Source organism: Sinohyriopsis cumingii, chromosome 2 (genome assembly GCF_028554795.1).
Source record: "Sinohyriopsis cumingii isolate HCF-2022 chromosome 2, ASM2855479v2, whole genome shotgun sequence".
Taxonomy (NCBI): Eukaryota; Metazoa; Mollusca; class Bivalvia; order Unionida; family Unionidae; genus Sinohyriopsis; species Sinohyriopsis cumingii.
This window is the reverse complement of record NC_142962.1, coordinates 78,466,951-78,480,797: the sequence shown is the minus strand read 5'-3', so window position 1 is coordinate 78,480,797 and position 13,847 is coordinate 78,466,951. Positions and strand designations below refer to the sequence as shown.

The window sequence follows — 13,847 nt, the reverse complement described above, 5'->3', positions numbered from 1 at the left end:
TACATACATACATACATACATACATATGATTAAGAATTTTAAATTGTATTAGTTCATGGAAGTTCATGATCACATTAAATAAGTGGCGACCAAATGAAGCGAACTTTGTATCAGTTAAATTAAAGGCAAACATGATGTGAATTTTACATTAAAATGACACAGCAGATCTTTCTAAATTGTGTCAGAAAACATAAACTTTCGAAAAAATTATAGTGGAGCAATGTCTGAAAACTTACAAGGCATTTAAATATATTTCCCCCCCAAAAATGGTGTCTGAAAACAAACAGTGTCCAAAAACATATGGTAAATAGGGTACATGCCGTTTAACATACATATGACAGAACAGAGAAACCAGATTACCGGTAGGACAAATTGGGAGATTTGCACCATTTGATCAGGAGTTTTGGCTTCCAAAGATGTAGGGTTCTCAATGAGAATTGCAAATTTTTCAATGCAGCATGTCTTTGATTTTCATATCCCATTGAGGACCCAAAGCCTGGGTCAGTATGTGGGTAGTTTTTATACATTTGTATGAGAACTTCTGTGAGATTTCTGAGTCAGGGAACATTATTTTGAATAGATTTGAAAATGATAGCCTACTATAAATGGGAGATTATGTTTGGCTATAAAGTTGGCAAACTGTGTCTTGGCACATACATCTGCATCCACATTTGATTCCATGGATTTTCTTTGATGGTGTGTTTGTTGTCATGTTTAACATGCTTTAATATGCAGAATGACACATAGTGTCATTTTTGCCACTATTGCAGATTTTAAAATCAGCTTTATGAGAAAAGCATAATGCATATTCATGTCCTTTGAACTTGATTTATACCACTGAAATTGCCATTTCCAGCAGTCACTGATTTTCATTTGATGTTTCAGTTGCTCAGATTTATGGTGTTTTAACTTAAGGACATAATGCACACTTAGACATCTTGACAAACTTTAAACATCAAAACTGAACTGACTTTGTTTATGTTCCTTGAGCTTTTTCATAATCCAGCCATAATCAGTTAATCTATTTAATCCTTTTGGCATTAAATGTACTTCTGATCAATGTATGTATAGTATAATCATGAAAACAAACTTCAAACACTGAAGCCAACTGACCCTGCCAACAGAATCAATGTGTCTATAATTGATTTATGCTGCTTGAAATTAGCAACTAAATCATCTTGCCCTGCTTAAGCCAGTTCACAATAATATCATCAATATTACTGTAAACTTGAATGAAAATGTGAATAAAATAAAAAAGTAAAAAAGTCAGTAATAATTGTACATATGAGATTTCAGTGAATGATTGAGGATGCCTCTCATAAGAGGAAATCCCTCCCGTCTGAGATGTTCACATGTAAGTTTTAATTAAAGCCGGCAATCATTCAGTATTTAAAAATTTATCTCTAAAGGCAAGCAAAATTTAGTTCCTATGTAACTAACAATAGCCATAAATGAGTTTATTTCATTCCCTGTTCAACACAGGCTTCTGTCATAAGCTGACTGTCCTTTGATCTTAGTGATTTGAATAACTGGTTAAAATAGATTTTATCTGAAGTGTGAACAACATTTTCTGAGCATAATTATTGAAGTTGCCAGAACAAATAATCAGGCCTCTGTTTCACAGCAAAAGTAAGATGTCAGTTTTGAGCAGCAAAATTAGTGTTCTATCACAGTCCACAAAGATCAGTAATTGAGCAAGATATAGTAATCTTTTGTGGAATGTAAGTTTCAGAGAGACAACAATATATACATATATTTTATGACTTTTGCTGAATAGTGCACTAAACTGAATTTGGTAATATTAATGATGATGATGATTGGGGGTGGGGGTGGCAGCAGCTTTCATTATCAGTGCATGATACTTGTACAAAAGCCAAGGATCCAGAATAACTAACCACAACATAAGTTAGCTGGTACAAGTTACTGAAATACAATCTGAAAAAATTACAAAGGTGATTAGTATCAACAGTGATAAAAGAGCAGCATTTGGTAGATGAGGTTAACTGGTTCAGTAATAGTTTTATAGGTGACCCAGGTGACTGAGTGGTAAAGAGTGCTTACCTTTACTGATCACAGTCATCTCACCTCTGTCCATGTGGGTTTGAGTCTCAGGATCAGTCAATGTGTTTATGTTAGAAAGCTTACCTTCCTATGGATTGGTTGTTCTTAACGGTTCTTCCTCAACCATTTATACTGGCTGCGATATCAACCAGTTATACTGGCTGCGATATCAACCAGTTATACTGGCTGCGATATATAGTTTATCTTGTGCTGAGAAATGGAATTAAATCCAAATCAACAATAACATCAACTAGCTTTATAATTGTGTTTGGAACAATTGTCAACCCTTAGCAATTTTCTAATGTAGTTGTAAATGCTATTCTATATAATTTAATTTCATTTTGAAGATCTTTAAAAGATAATTAAAACAATTATGGTACATCAAGGTCTTTAAATGACCATTAAAACAATTATGGTACATCACTATTTTTTAAATGATCATCAATGCAATTATGGTACATCAAGATCTTTAAATGATCATTTAAACAATTATGGTACATCAAGATCTTTAAATGATCATTAAAGCAATTATGGTACATCAAGATCTTTAAATGATCATTAATGCAATTATGGTACATCAAGATCTTTAAATGATCATTAAAGCAATTATGGTACATCAAGATCTTTGAATGATCATTAAAACAATTATGGTACATCAAGATCTTTAAATGATCATTAAAGCAATTTTTATTGGTACATCAAGATCTTTAATGATCATTAAAACAATTATGGTACATCAACATCTTTAAATGATCATTAAAGCAATTTTTATTGGTACATCAAGATCTTTAAATGATCATTAAAACAATTATGGTACATCAAGATCTTTAAATGATTATTAAAGCAATTATGGTACATCAAGATCTTTAAATGATCATTAAAGCAATTATGGTACATCAAAATCTTTAAATGATCGTTAAAGCAATTATGGTACATCAAGATCTTTAAATGATCATTAAAACAATTATGGTACATCAAGATCTTTAAATGGTCATTAAAGCAATTTTTATTGGTATATCAAGATCTTTAAATGATCATTAAAACAATTATGGTACATCAAGATCATTAAATGATCATTAAAACAATTATGGTACATTAAGAAATTTAAATGCACATCATATGTCAATCTAGTTAAAATCAAATCTCCACTGTGCAGTGAGAAAATCGGGCAGCATCACATAGGGGTCATGTTTATATGATGTTTGATTTAGCCAATGCAGCTTTCAGAATTTTGAAAGTGAATCAAATCATTCAGCACATATTTATGCTCTTCAGCCATACTGCTCAGTCACCAAATGTCAACACATACCAGTAAGCTTTCATCTGATTGGCTGATAAAATTAGCAATTATGGTTATAATACTGGTCACAAGAACATGACCCCTAAGCAGTTGCTGTCAAATGTTCGGGCTGGACAATGGATATCTGATTTTTGATCAGATTGCATCACATGTGTACCAGCGAAAAAAGTCCTGATTTATTTCTAGTCTTATTGTTGATTCAGAACAAAAATATTGACAGCTTATTGCAAGAAACTAGATATTTTATTGTTCTATCACTAAAATAGTGCTGCCACAATTTTTATTGCCAATAATCATGAAGTTTCTGCTCATCCATTAGCAATCCTCTGAATGGCAACTTGGGAATTTTAAGTTCACTACAACGTTTGGATCTTGTTTCTCGATAATGAATCCTATTTACGTTTCTAAGATCTTCATGCAAAGAGAATGATTTCTGCTTGGTTTCCTTGCTAACCTTGTTTGATTGAAATGAGTTGACTTGATGCACAACCATGACTGATAGTTCTTATGCAGGTATTTGTATGCCACTTACCTTTTATTTTACCCTCTTTGCCTCGTTTGATAAGGGGACATAATGTTATAGTTCACAGGTCAACTTTTAAATGTGTCAATGCAGCATGACTCTTCTGCAGGTCCAAGATTAAAGCAAAGTGTTTAATAAGGTCTTCCTGGAAACGAATATTCTCAGGTCAGCTGGGATAAAAAAAATTGTAAGCCTTCAGCCTCACATGTGTGAATTTTGAATACAAAAGGCATTATCACATTTATTTACACTGAAACTGAATTAAAGATAAAACTGAAACATGACTTTCATTTGAAAAGAATGTTTTTCTTTAAGTGTTGCCACCAGTAGTCATTACAGATATTTTCTTTGATATTTCATTGTATATTGTTATTTCAGACCTGCCAACCCTTATTATTTGACCATACTTCTTACTGAAATCAGCTTTCAATTACAGACTTACAGAATAATGGTAAAAATTACAAAAATTTGATTGTTTCAATCAAATCCGGATACTGGCTTGTCAGTGTTTGATCTGCTTGCAGGTTTCATTTTAGATTCAGTGGAATTCCTCAGGGAACTAATCTAACTTTACAGGAGTACATCAGTTGCTTTAAAATGACTATATTTTTCATAAAAAATCTGACAGAATTATCAAGCTGTTGCAAATACATACAATATATGTCATTTTCTAAAAATAGCATCCAGTGAATTAAAACGGGTTGCAAATAAAAACAGTTGAAACAATCAGCACAGAAGTACAAAAAGGAATATTCAGATTTATGGGGGTGGGAATGTAGGAAAGGTAACAATTACATTAATTGGACATCATATGTTGATTTTACTATGTCTTATGGTGGCAGAGATGATAGCTTTCACCAGTGGTGGCACAATTGGGTGTTTGAGTAGAGATAATTGCCCCTTGGCACAAGGCTCTGAGGATGCCATTGGGAGCTTGCTTGTTTTGCAACTGAAATTGTTATAGTATGTCACCTTTACTTTAGTGTAAAAGGGGGAAATTCTTGACAAAACTTTTAGTGGAAGGAAGGAAGGGAGGTTGAATACTGATATTAAGACATATTCATCGCAGCAAAGTAGGGGCAACACTAAACAAAAAACGTTGACCTTAGATGCCTAGAACCCTTACTGAAAATTGGTCTAACTAAAGAAAAATATTGAATACCTTTCTGAGAAAGTCGTGTTAGGATTGGTAGGTCTGTTATATATTACTTATCAAAAGTTGCAAATTTTATTGTATTGATTCCAAATTATCAATGATGAAAAAAGCAATATATCAAGATTTCATTGATCAGTTTGGGTGATTGCAATATTATTCACATTTAGCAATCTGAAGCTGATTGTTTGGGTATTTTGAAAAAAGAAAATACGGGATCCATTCCTTGCCCCCAATGTTATAAGTAGGTCTGTGATTTAGCCAAGCACTCAAAAAGTAGTGAACCGAAAATTGGTGTGACAAGCAATCTAGATCATAGGCAGAAACATTAAAATGTATCAGTGCAAGTCAGTATGAAATAAAGATCATAGGCAGAAACAACAATGCAGCAATGCAAGGCAGTATGAAATAAAGATCATAGGCAGAAACAACAATGCAGCAATGCAAGGCAGTATGAAATAAAGATCATAGGCAGAAACAGTAAGCAGCAGTAATGCAAGGCAGTATGAAATAAAGATCATGGGCAGAAACAATATGATGCATCAATGCAAGGCAGTATGAAATAAAGATCATAGGCAGAAACAATAAGATGTATCAGTGGCAAGGCAGTATGAAATAAATATCATAAGCAGAAACAACAAGATGCAGCAATGCAAGGCAGTATGAAATAAAGATAGGCAGAAACAATAAGTTGCATCAGTGTATGACAGTATGAAATAAAGATCATTTGCAGAAATAATAAGATGCATCAATGGCAAAGCAATATGAAATAATGCAACAAAGCAGACACCTAACAATTGTTTGCTGATGCAGGCCACATAAGTGATTTGTACTAAAAAATATTAAAATAGTATGTAACACTGTTTACTCTACATAAATTGTGTGAACATCAAGAAGACCAGGTGCATATTAAACAGGCCAATTAATTTAAAATTGAAACTAACTACATACAAACACAAATTTGATTTTGAATTTAAATAGAATGTGGTAACAAATGGAGGGGGGCTGCCTATGCTATTTCTGCTTGAAATAATGTCAAAAAGAAGCTTGGAATTACATAGTTGATTCGTTGAGCATGCCGATTACAAATCAGCTGATATGACTATTGAGATGCAAAATGATAATTAGATCAGTGTGATGGGCATACATTGACCAGTAACATTCATGTTTGCCATGTGAGTGTACTACATACATATATACTTACTGGTTTTACATTACTCCCCATGGTACAGCAATTTATGTGTGACAGCATATGGAGGTAATGTGTGCATGTATACATGTATTTTGGTATCTAACAATTGAAGTCATGCAAAGGAAAATTAATGAGAAAGGTAACTTGGTGAGGTAGTTTGTTTTTATACTTGGCATCAGCAGGGATATTGGAGTTTGGGAAAAACTTCTCTGTGCTCAAATTTATGCTATGTTTTAATTATTAAGTCCCATCGGACAGAGCATCTCACCTCAGGTCTTTAGGGATCACCATTCCCCATTATTATCTCACCTCAGGTCTTTAGGGATCACCATTCTCCATTATTATCTCACCTCAGGTCTTTAGGGATCACCATTCTCCATTATTTTAATGACAGTTTGATGCACAACAGAAATTCTCTTTTGAAGGATATCTGTTCCACTGTTGGTCAGTGGTGACTCATCTTGGTTTTATCCCCAACCTAGAGAAGTCAGATTTCATCTCATTGCAGGAATGAATTTCCTCACCAGCCATGGAAGAGTTTATGAATTCCTCTGGACAGGCTTTACCAGATCCTGTCCATCATAACAGGTCTTCTGGCCAATAACTCATTTTTATTGACTAGGCTTTACCTCTCCCTCCAGGGGAACTCTGAATGTGTCTATGGAATTATTTCCCCTAAGGAGACTTTGTTTTGCACCCTCTATAGTTCCTACTTCTAGAAAACACAAGACCACACAAGGACCTGCTGGCAGCTTTGATTCCCATGGAATCTGACTTTCACCATCTGTATTAGCTGCTAAATTGGGACTGGTTTCTGGCCAGAGTCCCAATTCACCCCACCCCCCACCCCCAAACTTCATTCCTTTCTGTACACCAATGGATCACATTCAGGACTGGATGATCAATTTGAGCCAGAGGAGGTAATTCTGGGATTTTAGTCTCAGGAAGAAGCACCCCTTCATATAAATAACTTGGAAACTTTGGATTGTGTTCCTAACCCTACAGGAGTGTGTCTGAGCCTCACAAGGTGTTTTTGTGTTGTGGTCACTGTGGATCACATATCAGTAGAATCATACCTCCAGAAACAGGGAGGTGTACAAGCTCCTTCTCTTTGCATGGAAGTCATGAACCTCCTGTGATAGGCAGCCTGGGAGGAGATTACTGTCTGAGTCAACCATATTCTGGGCAAAAGGACACTTAAAAGACATCTTTTATGTCCATTCATGCACTGAAGGTGAAATATTGTTTCACTCCTCTTCCAAACATTAGTGTTTCATTTTGCACAGGGTCAGTAAATACATTTAATTATTTTATTTCAGAAAAAAAGGATTTTAAGATAGGCGATAAATAAATTTATGTCAAGATTTTATTTGCCGAATAGTTTAACATCTTTACCAACATGTAGTTTCTCATCACTCGTGCCATAAATTCTTTCTTCTAGATTTGGCAAATTTTGAAGTGTTTTGTCGTGATTTATGTCGATGATGTATCTTGTACTCATCATTTGTTGGAACTGTTGGAATACAACAACACCTTCGAATAAATTTGTAGCTCTACTGTCATAGACCAGAATAGCAAATGCAGTGACCTGTTGTCCAACATCATTCTGTCAATAAGCACTAATTTGATATCACTGCATCTCCTAAACTGCTGTATGTTTTGTTTTAACTTATAATTCATATTTATCAAAATACAACATGAATTAGATATCAGCCATATACAAAGAAAAACAGTTGAAAATATCATTCTAGGCAAAAATATTACATACTTTAGAGTCTTATGTACAAGTTTGTTTCATTTTTTTCTCGTCGTTTTCTTTCCATATAATTTCCCCAATTTTCTGTTTTATTTCAGTCTTTGTTATTTGATACTCATTCTTAAAGGAGTGATTTTTGTGTTTCTTTGTGTAAAATATTCATTGTTTAGAATAATTGATGTATGTTCAGATGTTGATAATAATAATAATAATAATAATAATAATAATAATAATAACAATAATAATAATCATAATCATAATAATCACAATAATGATAATAATAATAATAATAATAATAACAACAATAATAATAAGCATAACAACAACAACAATAATAATAATAGTAACTGAAGTATTTTTATTTAAAAAATTGGGAGTGGTGTTGGCCATGGTGGTGGTGCTGATTCTGTGTTTTGAAAGCTGCTGATGATAAAAAATACTCAAATCCAGGTACATGTATTTGATTATACTAGGCTTTAAATACAACAAAGTTATATTCAGTTAAATTATGCTGAAAAAATTAATCTTTCATAGATTTTTAATCAGGTTGAAATCTACCTGACACATTAATTTCTATTAATCATCTTGAGGTGTACTTTTTATACTTTTACAAAACTGTTTTAGAAATAGCATCATAAATTCATGCATTTCATTCTCTTTTCTTGTTTAGAAATAATTTTTTCCATTAAAAAATAAAGTTTTGAAATTCAACATAATTTCTTTATCAAAAAACGATCATTATCAAAAATAATCTTCAAATTAATGAGGAGCTACTTAAACTGTTAATTAGTGTAGAGGCTATTGATAGAATTATGTAAATATCAACATGCAGTTATAAAATTGTAATAGCACACTTTAAAATAAAGAAAGCCAGAAAATTGAATATATCTCAAATTACATTATTGGTAAGAGCAAAATATAATCAGTCTGAAAGTTAATTTTAAAATTACTGGCAAATTAAAATATATGTAATCAAAATTATTTAGCAGATAGATTAAAAATAATCCAAAAGATGAAGACCAGTTTTTTATATATTTTGCCATCTAAGCAGGAGATAACTGCAATGAAAACCATTGCCTTGAGATAATAGTTTTCTTCATCGACTTCTTTCTTATCAGGCTGATGTCACAGTGAAAGATGAAGAAGGAAAGACGGCCCTTCACTACTGTGCTGATAACCTTGAGACACAATGTGCTGAGATGCTCCTTGAGGCCAATATGACGCTACTCAATATCCAGGATGAACAGATGTACACCCCAATGCACATGGCTGTATTGGCAGGCAATGAAAATCTCCTCAAGTTGCTGATAGAAAGAGGGGCTGATATACATTGTCTGGATGAGAACTACCACACCCTGGTTCACTTAGCAACAGGTAATGAAGTTCATAATTAAGTGTAATAACAGACTTTTGTGTTGCCTTTTCATATCTGATGATGCTGTAATTGTCATCATTATTACTAAGTGTCAAAGTTAAGTTGTTTTGTTTGATTCCATTTCTCTGAAATAGTTGCACACACTGTTATAAAATTTGGTGGATGCATTTATTTTGAAGAAAGATCACTGCAAACCACTTGTAAAAGTTGGTCACAGAAACCTACTTTTCATGTTAGGTTGATTGTGTTAAGTTGTTGCAAAATAAATGTGTATTTACTTTTCCTTGTATACATGTATCTTAGCATGTGCAAACACAAATAAATACCCCTGCAGAGAAGGGTGATGATGTAAGGAATTATAAAACATCAGACAAAAAAATAATTGAATATTGAAGTGAAGACAGTAACAGAATTTATTAGGTGAATGTTTCAACATTTTGGTCATATGATAAATAAGTAGAATTGAGAGTTTGTACTCACACTATGGCCCATTCCTTATGCTGAATTGGCGTTTTCTACAGTATTTAACAAAATTAATATTTATTCAAGATAGAGGACCTAACTTCAGAAATGATTTTGGCATTGCAGTGTTGACTGCTGATAGGGTAGACATTAAAATACATTTGGAAGGGAAAGCCATTTTCCAAAAAAATGGGAACATGAAAAGAAAATGATGTGAAACAAACACTTATGAAATCAAATTCAGTCATTGACTTTGAAATGGCATTTTATCATAATAATTTATTTTAAGAGTGTTTGGTGAATATTCCAGAGCAAATAAGGTTTATAAATTTTCTAGGTAAGAGGGTGGCCAAGTACTGGTATTTATTTTGTCATTATTCCAAATTCTTGCCTAATGTATGCTCTTTCCCTACCAAACATTATCTGGTGATGAAAGTATGGCTGATTAGTTATAGGGCCATTCTGCAAGTAAGTGCAAATTATAGTGCACATTGGAAATTAGTAATTTTCCAGTTGTTTCTAAAAGTGTCACTGAGCATTCTAAATGACATCGGTTATTGAATACTGATGTCATGTTATCAGGATTATCTAACTATTTGTTGATTGACTGGCCATTTAAAATAATTTGTTTCTGTAACTTGTTATTTCTTGGAAACATTGCCTAAAGATATTCTATTAAAATTTGTAAACTAAATTTTGCTTGGACTGATTTCATCCATCAAAGTGCATGGCATGATGCCTGCTGCTTGTTACTAAGAATAGCACTGCATGTTACTAAGAATAGTTTGTGTTTCTAATGTTAAGGAATTTTCTATAATTAGCTTTTCTGGCCATTTGACCTTGAAAGGCTAGTCAATATCACCAAATGGATGCAACTCAGATTGTAATCTTGAGAGGAAATGTTTAATCAGAATACCTTGATATTTTTTGACAGCTTCTGTATAGCATTTAAAACATAACAGACTCATTTGAATAGAAAAGGCTCATCAAAGGTAATTGCTTAATTTTACAAAATGTTTTAAGATAATTTTAAATAAATTCTGTTAAGAGATAAAGAAAAGAAAAGACTACAAATATTTATAATTAAAATTGCACATATTTTGAGAGATACGTGTATTGGTATTTGCATATGATAATTTAGAAGGGAGATAATTATCAGTATCTCACTGGTCATGTTCATCCCTTTGATCTTGTTTAAAACAGTGTTACTTGAACCCTACAATACACCTGTATTTACAACACTGTTTTGAAGTAGCATTGCCTGAACCCTACAATCCAACTGTATTCAAAATATTGTTTAAACTAGTTTCTTGAATCCTACAGTTCATGCATATTCAGGTTACTTTTATTTTTGCAGCAAGCGGTCATCCAAAGATTCTTGAGATTCTGATCCAGCATGAGGCAGATTTGTCATCTGCTGATAACTACAATGCCTACCCCATTCACTATGCTGCCCAGCTGACCAGCAGTACTCCAGGGATCTCAGATCCCAAGGCAGGGGAGAAGATTCTCAAAAGGCTTTTAGATGCTGGTGTTGCCCATGATGTAGTTGATTCAGGAGGGAGACAACCACTCCTGTGGGCTGCTTGTTCTGGTAGGGAGTTTACTGTTTATAACTGGCAATAACTTAAATCAATAAATAAAATTTGCAACCTTTTCTTTATATACACACTTGTAAGTTGAGTCCAACAGCAAACAACATAGACCATGATCTTCCATTGCATAGTGTTATAACAGATCTGGGTCTGTGCAGTTTGCTTTGTTTGTAGTAGCACTTTACATCATTTCAGCACATTAATGGTTATGGGGTGACAACTGAACATACGTGCTCCAGAAATGTAAAATAAATTGCACAAAAAACCTAGGAAGATAAATCCTTCAGAATAAATGCAAATGCAGAGTACAGCAAGACAAAGTATAAAATGTAGAAATGTTAAAAGGCTTGAAAATACTTGACAAGAATGTGCTTCAGTGGCAGGGGTACACATTCTGGTCAGTGTTTACCCTAAAGGAGGAATGCATAAGTCAGGCATTAACCAGTCTGCAGTTGCACTCAGTTTATAAGCAAATATAAACAGTATGGTAAATGTCAATGGCATAAAATTGTATAATAGATTCAGACATCAAATGGTATAATTCCTGCAAGTTTTATACAGTAACCTATAATGATACTTTACTTTTTCATTTTTATCCTAGTACATCAGTATTCAACAATGTGACCTCGGAAGGGAGGCACTCTTAAGATAATGTCCTATTACCATGGCAGTTGAGAAATACTGTGACCATCAGTAGTATGAGATAAACAAAAAGAAAAATAATTTGGGAAATTATACCTAAATTCAATGCATTTAAAAGCAATTTTCAAACTTAAATTCATAAATTTAATATCTTTGTGTGCCCAAGTTGTAGTAGATCTGCTGAATAGTTTTGATTTATGACATTCTTATATTGTATGGCATATTGTTAGTTAACCCCAACCAACATAAACTTTAATTGTATGGCATATTGTTAGTTAACCCCAACCAACATAAACTTTAATTGTATGGCATATTGTTAGTTAACCCCAACCAACATAAACTTTAATTGTATGGCATATTGTTAGTTAACCCCAACCAACATAAACTTTAATTGTATGGCATATTGTTAGTTAACCCCAACCAACATAAACTTTAATTGTATGGCATATTGTTAGTTAACCCCAACCAACATAAACTTTAATTGTATGGCATATTGTTAGTTAACCCCAACCAACATAAACTTTAATTGTATGCCCCATGTCTAAAAAGCACACCTTTTATGAATTGTAAGGGATTACAGGGTTCATTAACTTGCCACCACTGATCTAGGAACCCACACATAAATGAAACTCATTTGATTGATAATACATCTTCGATGCCCACACACAAGTTAGATAAACTCATTTGATTGATAATACACCCTCAATGCCCACACACACAAGTTCAATAAATAAAAATTATCAGAGAGATTAAATTATGTTACCAATTAACTTTTATTATTTAAACTGTGAAGCAGACAATTTGTTGAATGAAAAATACAGAAAATAAATGAACCCACACTGAAAGGAAACTCATTCAATTCATTATACAGCCCTACACAAGTTAGTTAAATTTATTTGATTAATAATACACCCTCAATGCTCCCCCCACAAGTTAGTTAAAACATTTTTTTATGAAAGAGCTAAAGTCATGTTACCAATTTGCTTTTATTATTTAAAATGTGAAGCAGACAATTTGTTGATTGAAAAATACAAAAAAGGGATCTGGATATGATATAAATGGAAAATGGTTACTTACTTAAATGTATATATGCAGAGGAAAACAAAGATTTGTTTGGTATATATTATGAATAGAGTATTTTGTTCAACTGTTCATCTTAATGGCTGTGTGAACATCTAAGTGTATGATTACATATTGGTCATTAGTATATGATTGCATATGGGTCATTAGTATATGATTACATTTGGGTCATTAGTATATGATTACATATGGGTCATTAGTATATGATTACATTTGGGTCATTAGTATATGATTACATATGGGTCATTAGTATATGATTACATTTGGGTCATTAGTATATGATTACATATGGGTCATTAGTATATGATTAAATTTGGGTCATTAGTATATGATTACATATGGGTCATTAGTATATGATTACATTTGGTTCATTAGTATATGATTACATATGGGTCATTAGTATATGATTACATATTGGTCATTAGTATATGATTACATATGGGTCATTTGTATATGATTACATTTGGGTCATTAGTATATGATTACATTTGGGTCATTAGTATATGATTACATTTGGGTCATTAGTATATGATTACACATGGGTCATTTGTATATGATTACGTTTGGGTCATTTGTATATGATTACATATGGTCATTAGTGTATGATTACATTTGGGTCATTTGTATATGATTTACATATGGGTCATTAGTGTATGATTACATATGGGTCATTACTATATGATTTGCATATGGGTAATTAGTATATGA

General features: G+C 32.7%; 1 protein-coding gene across 1 annotated transcript in view; it reads left to right on the top strand.

The window, feature by feature from the left end:
- LOC149805242 (uncharacterized) overlaps positions 1-13,847 on the top strand; it is a 133,322-nt gene that overhangs the window by 27,319 nt on the left and 92,156 nt on the right. Inside the window, exons 3-4 of the mRNA XM_089948790.1 lie at positions 9,104-9,359; positions 11,180-11,416. Of these exons, the coding sequence (XP_089804916.1) occupies positions 9,104-9,359; positions 11,180-11,416 (493 nt within the window). The remainder of the gene's footprint in view (positions 1-9,103; positions 9,360-11,179; positions 11,417-13,847) is intronic.